Below are 12,330 nucleotides of genomic sequence, written 5' to 3' on the forward strand. Positions count from 1 at the left end.
CACGGGGAGAAGACAAAGCAGACCAAAACACGATCAACTATGAAGCAGCTAACCACCGTTTGGTCCCGATCGCGAGCAGAGCATACTGCGTTCGTGCGTGCGAGAGAGGAAGAAGGGAAAGGGGAGGAATGCAACGCAGAGAGAGGGGGTGGCGTGGCGGATTTAATTGCCGATTTGGTTTGGGGTGTCGGTGTGCCTGCGCACGACGGCCAGGGCTATTCAAGGGGTGGCCATTCATTTGGGGATGGGGGAGAGGGGAGGCGTACGTGCCTCACCTGATCGCCTATTAACCTGCCCCCTCCGTTCAGTTCAGTGATGTTCAGATTGAGCTCCAGTACCGGCAACAGTTTCAGCTTCACTTAAAATGAGAGTGAAGCTGGGTGGAGCGTTCTCACAAAATGAACTATATAGGTAAAACTGGATTTAGGTAGCTCCACAACTCCACTCCAAATCTAACTCCTGAAGTTAAATTTAGGAGTTGGAGCTCTACCAAACATACTGATGAGGACATCCTCCACTATTACCCGCTGGTAAAGACGCCAAAGTCGGGCGGTGATCGTGTGAGCCTATGAATAATCTCACCTTACTTAACTTGGAAGAAGGAAGCTAACTTAAAAAGGAGAGCCACCATTCCTCTATTGGACTAGTCTTTTAGGAGATTGGGCCTTTCCCTGAGTGGGTGTGCCAAAGAACTGTTGGCGTCCAGGCAACCTTAAATTATTGGACCTCGACCAATCTCACCTGGGCCGGATTGTTATCACATACATATATCCTTTGCTTATTTTGGGACGAATGAATTAGTATTTGGTGTCTGTGAACATGGGCATATATGCTTTGATTGCTCGATCCTTGCTTGAACTGAACCGATCATCGTGAAATGGAACATGGTTGAACCCATTTCTATTTTTTATTCCAAAAATATTAAATGCAAATAGGTCATCGGCACCAATATTGACCTATTTGTAAATATTTTCCTATCTAATAAGTATTTTTTTTAAAAAAAATTACAATTAGGTCCTTGGTGTCGGTATAATTGACATTGGCCCCCTTCCCATATGTGACTTGTGGGAGGCGAGGGGGGATAGCGTTAGTGTCAATGTTATTGGCGCCGTCACGTTGGTCCACGACAACAATGATGCTAGCGCCATGAAAATAGTCCATTCCTAAGATAATTTTTTTCTAAGGGTCTATTTATAAATATATTTTAAAAAGACAAAAAGTAAACAATTCTAGATTAGCTTGGGTGGACGTATTTTTCCGCATTTGTCAACCCATATGACGGGACAATATGAGAATGCTGAAAAATAATAATAAATTCGGTGAGGGCGTGAGGTCTCCTCTACAATAGAAGTATTTAATTCATGTGAGAAGTGTATATATTTTTCTACGTTCTAAAGCAGGGACGGATCTAGCCCCATTTGATGGGGCCATTTTTCCCTGTTGGATCAGCAAAAATTTGTAGAAACTAACTATATAATGTACATCATGATTATAACGCGGACCCCCTAAACATAAGACAATTATATTACTTCCTCCATTCTAAATATAAAGAAATTTAGTTGGATTGAATCCATCCTAATATTACGAATCTGGACAGATCGTAGTACTAATCTGTTCAGATTCAATACAGGATGTTATATACAACCAAAATCTTTTATATTTGGGATGGATTGAGGCTGTGTTTAGTTCCTGAAAAAAAGTTGAAAGTTTGGGGAATGTTGGAAGTTTGGAATAAAAAGTTGGAAGTTTACGTGTGTAGAAAAATTTTAAATGTGATGTGATGTGATAGAAAGTTGAAAGTTGAGGGTGAACTAAACACGGCTTAAATTTTGAAGTGGCTCAAAAAAAAAATCTTCATATTGAGGGAGTAATGCTGAAATACGGAGAAAATGATTTGGGCAAGCAGAGAGCACTAGCAGTCATAGTAGCTATAGCAGGCAATTGATGCGAACACAGTACCGTCCTGTTGGGCGGTTTGGCTGGATTAGTGGTAGCCGTGTACTCCAGGGGGCCGGCCGGCCCTCTGGCTAGGGTTAGCCGGGTCCCTTCCATCCTTTCCCGTGAACCGTGACCAATCCATCCATCCATCCACTGCATCATGTCATGTGTGCGTAGAGTATCCCGTGTGGGATGGGACGTCGCTGCTGGTCCTTCACCTGCTCATCATCCAGCGCCAAAACAGTAGTACGCTCGACGTGTACCTGCCCTGACGCCGTGCGCCCGCGCCGCATGTGGCCGTAGCTGTTGCCTCGCCATCAAATATGGCATACCCCCTCTCGGTTCTAAAATAAACGGAACTAGTATCGGATATTGAGATATTGATTGATTTATTTTAGATCACATTGGAGTATATTGGTATGTATATTGGTATGGCTCAGTCACCTCGGCCAATAAGGTTATATGTTAGACTTTTTTTTCATCTTTCCTCCCTCTCAAGAGAAAAATAGTAAATATAGTTTCTTGATGCCGATTGAGTTGTATCTACGTAACACACCTAGGTATTTCTAGTCATGAAAAGAACATTCAGAAAATAGAATGTGGTGTATTTATATATACTCCCTCTGTCTTGTGTTGTAATATGTTTTTGGTTTGAAATTAATTTTTTTAAGTTTGATTAAAATTATAGAAAAATGTAATAGCGTTTACATCATCAAATGATTTATATTAAATCCATAATTAAATATAGATTTTATACTATATATTTGTTTTGTGTTGAAAATGATGATGTTTCTCATAAACTTGATCATAAATAAATAAATTTAGCTTACGACAATCCCAAAATGACATGTAATATATTCTGTCTGTAAAGTAGTGACACAGGTTTTATACACTCTATAGTCTATAGCTTGTATAAATCTATCATGCATTATAGACTTCTAGGGATAAATGAAGTTAATTTTTAGTTAAAAATGTCAACACTCGTAAATTTTGTCTTGAATTCTAGTTTCTTAGGAGATATAGGTTAAGATGCAAGATTTTTTGCTTTACCTGTATTTTATAAACTTTATTTTGCATACATTCCTATTCAAAACCCTATGTGTTTCCCTATTCTTGTTTTTTGGTCTCCGGGCATTTCAAAGGTGTCTTGGTTTTCTCTAAAATTGGGCTACAGGAATTCAATCTATATGAATTTGGTGAGCTCAAATCCTCTAATCCTAAGGAAATGGATAAGAAAATTTCATAGGAGTTGTAAATCTCATTTTCTCTGTTCTACACACTTAAATTAATCATCACTCACCTAAACGTATGTTTCACAAAACAGTATCAATATATACAAATCAAATCCGTACAAGTAATCTGGAGGCTTATGTTTGTCACAATGAATAAATAAAATCTGATAAAACTTTTTGTATATTAATCATTACGGTTTTTTAAAAAATAAGCGCATGGTTTGTAATCAAATTATTGTCTCGCTACTATAAAAGCATCCGAAATCTTTGTCTATCACTCTATGCCGTACAAGGGAGGTGCCTTTAGCAATTTCTATATGATCCTATTTGCAACTAGACCCCACCATTAATATTATTAAACTAACAACCCTATCCAATCTTAAAAACCATGAAATTCATAAACAAGTACCCCTCTCCTGCCGTTCCCCACGTCCGCACACCATCCACCTCTCCCCGAGTAAAATCCCCACTCTACCCCTCGTCCTCCCAACACGGTTCGGGAAACCACCACCCGTTTTCGAGGGCAAGTTGGTCTTTACACGCGTACCCCGTCGTAAACGGCAACGGCCGTGCGCCCTCCGTGAGGGACGCGTGTCCCTCATCCCGCGACCAACGGGCTCCCGCAACCCCGCCACGTACCCACTGCGCACCCGGGCCCAGCGCACCGCCACGTCATCGTGGGCCCCACCTCACCTCACCCTTAAAATCGCCCAGGTTTCCTCCCGTTTGAACTCCTCTCGCTCCGGTGGTTTGTTGTTACCTTCGCTTTGCGCGGCGTGTAAACTGTGAAAAAAAAGGGAGGAGGAGGAGAGGGCGTCGTCTCCGCCGCTCGCCGGAGAATGGCCGCCGCCGGCTCCGGAGAACCACCGGAGTACGGGTGCTAGTAGGCTGTGGTTGGTTGGACTGGTGGTGGTGTGGTGTGGTGCGGTTGGTTACTTGGGGGGGTGGCGGTTTGGCGGAGATGGTGTGGTTGTAGTGGTTAGGATTCATGCGATCGATGCCGTTCCAGCTCAAGAACGGTCACCACCACCACGGCGCCATGGAGGGGAAGCCGCCGGTGACGCCGATGCAGCAGCAGCAGCAGCATGCGCCGCCGCCGAGGGTGTCGAGGTTTCGGAGGTTGCTGGTGAGGGTGTCTGCGTCGGAGAGGCTCGCCGGGGATGGGAAGGAGAGGGGGGAGAAGGAGGCGGAGAAGGTCTCCGCCTCCGCCGCCGGCGGTGAGGTGGAGGCCGGGTCGGTGGGGCTCGACCGCATGGTGCTCAGCTTCATGGAGGATTCCGCGGCCGTCGAGCGGCCGCAGCGCGGGCGCTGCAACTGCTTCAACGGCAGCAACTACGAGGAGAGTGACGACGAGGAGGGCTTCTTCCTCCCCTCCGACCACTCCTCCGCCTCCGCCCCCGCCGCCGCCGGCGACGCCTTGGAGTCTCTCAAGGTAACTGCACAATTCTTTGTTCCTCGCGCAAGCCGCACGCGGAATCCCAGAATTTCGAAGCCCCAAATCTTCCCCTTCGTCGGTAGAATCGAATTTGACCTTTGCGTGCGATTCTGGCAGGGTTTGGTGCAGAGCGCGAGCGTCGCGGAGCGGAATCTTCTCGCGGACGCGTCGAGGATAGCGGAGAGGTGCTGCAAGGGATCCAAGGGCAAGGCGGAGTGCCGCCGCGCGGTGGCCGACGGCCTCCGCGCACTCGGCTACGACGCCGCCGTCTGCCGCTCGCGATGGGAGAAGACCTCCTCGTACCCCGCAGGTACCCACCTCACCTCGCCGCAGTTCAGTTCGACACGAACCCCTTTTCCGGCTGGCCCCTGACCGCGGCGGTGGAATCTGTCAATCTCGGGCAGGTGAACATGAGTACATCGACGCGGTGGTCGGCGAGGAGGTGAGGCTCATTGTGGAGGTGGACTTCCGGTCGGAGTTCGAGGTGGCGCGGTCGACCAAGGCGTACCGGGCGGCGCTGCAGGCGCTGCCGCCGCTGTTCGTGGGGACGCCGGACCGCCTCGGGCAGATCGTGGCCGTCGTGGCGGAGGCGGCGCGGCAGAGCCTGAAGAAGAAGGGCCTGCACTTCCCTCCATGGCGCAAGCCGGAGTACATGCGCGCCAAGTGGCTGTCCCCGCACGTCCGCTCCGGCGACAAGGCCGCCGCCGCCGCTAAAACTGTGACGTCCACTACGTCGGCGACGGCGACGCCGGTCTCGGCGGCGAGCTTCTCCGGCGCGTTCGAGCTCCTGTTCGATAGGAAACAGAGCGGGGAGATCCCCGCCGCGGAGAAGATCACGGTGGTGGTGTCTCCGTCGCCGTGGCGCCCGACGGAGGAGGCGAGCAAGAAGAAGCCGCCGCCGTCGCCATCGCCGCCGCAGCTGTGGCAGCAGCATCAGCAGCCTCCCAAAGCGAAGGTCGTCACGGGGCTCGCCGCCGTCCTCTGAGCGTGGCGTGGTGAATAATAACTACCACTCTCCTAGAACTACTACCACCACTACCATCACTAGTTCATCGATTCTTTTCTTTGTTTTCCTCTCCTCTTTTTCGTTTCTTTTTCCACCGCGCGCTTCGATCCGTTTGGGGATCTAGTTTTTGGTGTTTTGGGGTTTTCCGGGGTTTTTTTCGGAAAAGAGAAAAAACACTTTGCGTTCCAATTTTTTTCCCTCTCATCTTCCCTTTCCCCCCTCTTCTTTTTTTGACCCTTGTAATTTTTGGTTTTAGCATTAGGGGCTTTTTGTGAAGCTGCTGTTCTTCACCCCTTCTGCCGAGTAGAACTAGTAATCTGTTACAGATTGTAAGCAGAGTGATCAAGTGATGCTACTTGCTTGCTTGCTGCAAAGCCTCGTGATCTTCTGCTGCTTCTCCACTTGTAGTTGGATAAATCCTAAAAAAAAAGTTTCCCTCTTGTTTTACCAGTTTTTAGTATTACCGCCCATCCTTGTTAAGTTGTAGCACTTGTAATCTCCATGGAAGAGATGAACAATGAGTAATTAGCTCAGATTCTTCTGCTGCTCCTTGAATTGGACATCCATGAGATTAAACTGCAAATTTGTGATCACTAATCAATTCAGTTCCAAACTTACCACTAGGGTGAAAATGAAACGGTACACGTACATGGCGTTGGAGAAAACAAGGAGAAATTGGACGGATGTGGCATGATGAACAGGTGTACAGTACAGTACGCGTACGCTCTCACCTGATCAAAGCAAGGGAAGAAGAGATATGAGATGAGGGGGAGAGAGGTGGCAGTTACTGCTCGGTGGGCCCGGATGGGACCCACCTCATCCGTTTCGCCGAATAAAACGGATTAAAATAATCGGCAGAAATGCGGAGAACTGCGAGCGAGAGATGGATCGGTGTGGACGTGTGGAGGAGGTGGGTGGGTGACTCCGCTCGTGCAGTCTCGAAAGCCGCGCCACCCCCAACACCACTCTGCAGACTGCAACCGCATCGATGCCTGCACACTGTCTGTGTACTAGTGCCAAATGCGACGCCTTCCCATGGGAATAGCGTGATTCCTCTCTGCTCTCTCTTTACCCAGTGGAGAGACCTTTACCTCGCTCTCACTTCACCTCCACAAGATTTCACAATGGTAATTTGTCTGGTTAAAATTTCGGAGCCAATTCGTCCTGCTTAGAGCAGGTATAGGTAAAATAGCATACTATAAGCCAGCCAGGTATAAATATATTTTAAAGAGATAAAGAAAGAGAGAGAAGAGCAGCGGGTTACAGATCTATAGCCAGCTACAGTACGGACTCCAAGACGTAATATTACGGACTCCAAAACGTAATGTATGTATGATATGTGAGACCAAATATTAATAGTATAGTAAACAACTATTGTATGAACTGGCTATTATATTAGCTATAGATGATTTGGATATAGGAGTTGGCTATACTATTAAACTTGCTCTCATGAATGTTCCAGTAAAAAACTCAGCGAACCAATTTCTGCGTTCCAAACAGTGCCTAGTACAAGAAGTTCACGTGAACCTGTTTTCTTTACTTGTGTAGGGGGAAAACGCTAAAGCACAGTGCGGTAGTAGTACTCGTGCAACTGTTGGTTAATTGGACACGCCTAAGCAATCGTGCAGGGGAAAAAAAAGTGGGTGACGAATTGTGCTACGAGCTTCGAAGTGTGCTACGAGCACTTCGTGCTTGGCAGTGCCCCCCGGATCAGACGACGCGAGCGATCTCGGGGAAGGATGTTGCCTTTCTCCTTCTCCTAGGTCTCGCAAACTGATGTGATCTTGCGTCAGGGGAGGAAAGCAAGAGAGAGAGAGAGAGAGAGAGGTTGGAGAGGTGAAACTGAAAAATGACGTCGTTGGCGTCGGGGACGGTAAAGAAAATGGGAGGAGGTGAGCGGTGATGGAAAGATTCGCGGTGGTGGTGGTGCCGCGGCTTTTGACCACCACCTGGCGGTTGGGCCGAGCAGCGAGTGCCCAAGTGGTGGCTTCTGCGTCGCCGCGAACCGGCAACCGTTGGTATGATCGGTGAACCGGTGAGTGCAAAGCCTGCCGCCACTGACTGACGTACTAGTGGTGGCATTTTCTCTTTCGGTTTACTATTATGGTTCGCTTCGGCTCGAAGCTACTCGTGCTAAACATGGTTACTGTGCTTACGGGTAGTGTGGTGTGGTGTGTAACGTGTTTTTTGTGGCCAACTTATCTACTCTGGCCCCTTGTTTTCTGATTAAGCTACATATATTTTTTACGGTATTATTAGCATACTTTTAAAATTGATAAACGAAGACATACATACATACACACACTATTCTAAAATATGATATAATATATTTTCAAATTTGTAACAATTAAAATTTAAATAGTCATGCATTAATGGGTTCTATTATTTTTGTAGAAATGAACACATCATTGCCGGTTATACTCTAGCACAATTAAGGTTAAGCAAGTTTTGAGTGTCACAAAAGTGTGATGACATAAAGTGTGACAAAATTGATAAGAAAATTAAATCCACGACACATCAAGTTTGCAATTGAAAAAGTATGACAAGTCACAATTGTTACAGTGAAACAAACAAATGTTTAACACATTGTGATAGCTAAAAGTGTGATGTGGTAGAATGTGACCGTGAACCAAACCCCCCTTTCTAACACTGGTGTGGTGACACCGTAACATTTGCAGCTGAGCCAGGGTGCAACGCTGCTTTGGTTCCCTCTTGGTGTGCCACCACCACTTGTAGCCTGGCCGTGATTCTTCTTTTCAGTCCCAGTCTGCAGTAGCCACACCACCACCACCACCACCACCACTGTCAGGTGGGCCCCACTCCAGCCACCATCCCCGGTAAATGGCAGTAGTAGTATAATCCATCAGCGGCGGGCTTGGAGAGAAGAACCTGACCGTGACCGACCAGCCACCGGTCGTGCGATGCGAGAGATATCGCGGCGCGCGTCCGTGTGGCTACGCGTGGTGCAGCGTGAGTAGTCGCGAGCGACAAGGGGCATCGCGTTGCTGCTGCTGCTCCCGGTAATCGCCAACGCCAATGCCGAGACGGTTTGCACGTCTTGCTTTCAGGAAAGCAACGCCCCACCCACCGCTGCCTGCAGTTGCCCAGCGCAAGAAATTTCCGACTCTCCAGTGTAGTTTTGATTTTAAAAAAATGGTACGGTTTCTTATTATTTTTTATTCTAGCATATGTAGAATTTGATTTATTTTAATAAAAAAATTCTATCAACTTTAACTTTACTAAATAGTTAAATTGATAAATATAAAAAATTTCTTGACTGATCGAGAATGATTTAGATAGATTAGGGGTGAAATTAGTATAGAAATTTCCAACCATATTGATATTGTTTTCGTAAGAATAATATAAAAATGTTGTTGTTTTCAACCGTTTTCGTCTTTAGCTATATATAAAATTAAGTTTTTAAACTTACAGCAACGTCATATTAAAGTTATCCCTAAATAGTTGTTTTCATATAGATTTTTTTTCTAGAAACACAGTATAAATGCAGTCGCTCACAGCGCGTGCATACTCACCCGTATGAACGCATAATAAATGCTATCAATAAATATGTCACCTATCACTTAAAAAATAATTAGCCGTACATGCGAGCACTCATGTCAAATCTTAGATTTGAACCCGGGTAAGGTGGTTCCACCACAATGAACATAACCAATTGAGTTACGTGCACTTTGTAAATACAGAAATCTTCTAACGGTGCTGAAATCGTTTATGAGGAAAAAAAAAATCATTTTTGACCATTTTCATCTCTAGTTGCCCCACCCTTCTCCTCTTCAACCAATGATTCAACTGTCCATAAAATCTTCTATTGGATGTATTTAGTTCACACTAAAATTGAAAGTTTCGATGTGACGGAAAAGTTGAAAGTTTGTGTGTGTAAAAAAGTTTTGATGCGATGAAAAATTTGTAAATTTAAAGAAAAAATTTGTAACTAAACTCGGCCTATAGGCCTCTCACTATCTCCCCCTCGGCATCATTGCAGTGGAAATGTGAGAACTTCTCTTTCCTTCTCTGTTGTGTGACAGGGTCACAGAACTGAGTACCAAACTTCACAGGCAAGGAATGGGCTGCCTCACAGTCTCAGCGGTACACACAAGGCGTGAAAAAGATAGGAGAACGACCTGTGCCGCGATGGGGGTGAGGTGAGGTCCCGGAAAAAAAAGGAAAGTAGCCGGGGGTAAAAAAGAAAATAAATAACGGAGAAAATAAATAGTTAATACTCAATTAATTATGAGCTAATGGCTTACCTCGTTTTACGTATCTCCCTAATCTCCTCAATCCCCTTCTCCTCGAACACACCCAGAAGGAGGAAAAGAGGATGGGTCTTTCTCATCGCCTATTCTCACCAGAGATGTGTAGTGGTGGTACTTGGTTGGGGAAGGGGATGGATTTTTGTTTCTTTTTGTGTCAAAAAAGGCAGTAAAATTGCATGTGCCATGTGTGGCAACTTTGTTTAGGCCTTTTGTTTTAGCAACTTTTTGTTAGGATTGGTTGATTATAAATTGGAATAGTGATATCCTTCATTGCTTAAGTTAACACTTAACAGTGGTCTGATGATGAGGATGTTTACCTATTGTTTGGTTGAGCTTTCTCCTGTACTTGAGTACTATGGATAGTATCATTGTACAGTTTGTATAACTGAATAATGGAATAGTTTGTGGTTTTCAAAAGAAGATTCACCAATGGTTTGTCGAATAATGAAAATGGAGATGTTGAATCGACTGCTTGAAAGCTGATAACCTGACAAATAATGGAGGAAGACAAACCTTCAATCTTCTTTTTCATGAGGGCGACTCTCTTAAATTTGTATCATTTTCTCTCCCGCTGTATTTGACAAGCAACAAGGCTGAGTAATATCCACAAAAAAAAAAGAAAGGCAGTATTGATCTAGCAGTTCCAAGCTTATAGCAAAAGATTTATCAAAAATAATCTTCTTTTCTCTCTCTCATTTTCTCCGCATAAAAAAGATTTGACTACTTTAACATTCAAGGGAAAAGTTAAAGGCGGGAGAAAAACGACTTGTGAATAGAAGGGAGAGCTCTAAGTAAAAGCAAAAGCACAAGCCTTGCTAATCATCTTTCTTTTCACGGGAGGCTTGAGAATAAAAGTGAAAAGAGGCAAACAAATTAAACATGGCTATGAAAACTTTTCAAAGAAGCAGAATCGAAGGGAAAAAACAGTTGGGGAAAAGAATACAATATGTGAAAATAAACTGAAAGGAGAAGGAAAAAACAAAAGGGCCAGAATTTGCAACTTTCCCTTTCATGAGAGGCGCTCCCTTTGATTTCCTCTCTTTCAACCCACCGGTGATTTACCCAGAACAAACTGAAAAGTAAAAGAAGAAAATAAAAGGAAAAAAATATTCTGTTGTTGTAGTGGTACATGTTCATCTTATCATGTTCGTTTCCGAGCGAGCCAGGAGCATAGCATCTGAGGTTGTTTTCAGATTGCTCAACCCTTGGAAAGATGTAATGGAGAAGATACCATGAAAAATTCAAACCAATCTATAAAAATATGAATAAATTCAATTGAAATGCAAGGCATCGATGTGATGATATCTTCTCTCCTGTGGCTTGTGCCGTCCGTTGTGTTGTTTTCACCCAAAAGCAAAGCTTCGTTTTCCTTAGCCACGGGACGAAAACTTGAGCTCCTGTCACGTAAAAGAAGGGAAAACGAAGGTTACATTGTTACATGGCCACAAGTTTGTTTGCTGCTGCTGTTTGATGCTGTTCCATATATATGGCCAATCTAGCGAAGTTGTAATGTACTACCTCCATATTTTAATGTATGACGCCGTTGATTTTTTATCTAACGTTTGACTATTCGTCTTATTCAAAAAATTTATGCAATTGTCATTTATTTTATTATCACTAGATTCATCATCAAATGTTATTTAAGCATGATATAAATATTTCTATATTTGCACAAAAAATTTAAATAAAACGAATAGTCAAACGTTAGTCGAAAAGTCAACGGCGTCAGAGGGAGTAATACTCGTTTGTCCCTCTCTAGTCTCTACCAGCGACATTCTCTACCAGCGACATTGTTTTCCCTCTCCTTTTCTGGTGCCAGTAGTTGTAGTGAGGGATTAGCTATACAATTTTTGACAAAGAAAAAACTCTCCAAAAAACTTCAAATATAACTAGGAGTATACTATAATTACATTGCTATTACGGAGTATATTTTAACTTACATATAACTTATATATAGCATTCGTGTTCTTAGTTTTTCTCATTAAGTTTGTTATAAATGTAAAGAGGAAAACAAACATACTTCACTTCTTTTCGATCCCGTGCAGGTTTTGATCTGAAACTGAAGAAAATGTTGGATCGTTAACTGGTACAGGGCCCTACTGGAGACAATAGGATGGGCCTCCAAGGAGACATTGAATGCATGGGGTGTGGTCCGTGGCCTAGAGGCGTAGTACTAGACTGGTTTTGTTTGTGTTCGTGGATGTGGGCTCAGTCGCCGGCGGATCCAGCGGGCCTGCTCCTTCCTGGCCCGGCATTGCCTTAGCATCTAGTCTCTAGGGTGGGCCTACTGGTTACTGTACGCTAGATGTCCGACGCGGGTGAAACGGTTGGGCCGGGCCCAATGAGGTTCATTTCTATGGGCCGGTCTGCTAGCTTCCTTTGAGCCCAGTATGGTCACAGCACGACGGGTCTACGTACTCCAGTTGGGCCGGGCTCCCCTGATATTTT

At 44.8% G+C, this 12,330-nt stretch overlaps 1 protein-coding gene across 1 annotated transcript; it reads left to right on the plus strand.

The window, feature by feature from the left end:
- The first annotated feature begins 3,898 nt into the window (after positions 1-3,898).
- On the plus strand, positions 3,899-6,144 carry LOC4334422 (uncharacterized). Its single transcript, XM_015772536.3, has 3 exons — positions 3,899-4,602; positions 4,723-4,915; positions 5,010-6,144. The coding sequence occupies exons 1-3, from the start codon at positions 4,159-4,161 to the stop codon at positions 5,588-5,590; spliced, it is 1,218 nt and encodes a 405-aa protein (XP_015628022.1). The 5' UTR covers positions 3,899-4,158; the 3' UTR covers positions 5,591-6,144.
- Positions 6,145-12,330: the final 6,186 nt, after the last annotated feature.

This window comes from Oryza sativa, chromosome 3 (genome assembly GCF_034140825.1).
Source record: "Oryza sativa Japonica Group chromosome 3, ASM3414082v1".
In the NCBI taxonomy this organism is placed as follows: domain Eukaryota; kingdom Viridiplantae; phylum Streptophyta; class Magnoliopsida; order Poales; family Poaceae; genus Oryza; species Oryza sativa.

What these genes read in the sequence shown, in the direction of transcription:
- LOC4334422 (XM_015772536.3), top strand. Translation starts at nt 4,159, where the DNA reads ATGCGATCGATGCCGTTCCAGCTCAAGAACGGTCACCACCACCACGGC. An exon ending in ACGCCTTGGAGTCTCTCAAG is followed by an intron (nt 4,603 to 4,722) that starts GTAACTGCACAA and finishes CGATTCTGGCAG; the next exon opens with GGTTTGGTGCAGAGCGCGAG. An exon ending in GACCTCCTCGTACCCCGCAG is followed by an intron (nt 4,916 to 5,009) that starts GTACCCACCTCA and finishes AATCTCGGGCAG; the next exon opens with GTGAACATGAGTACATCGAC.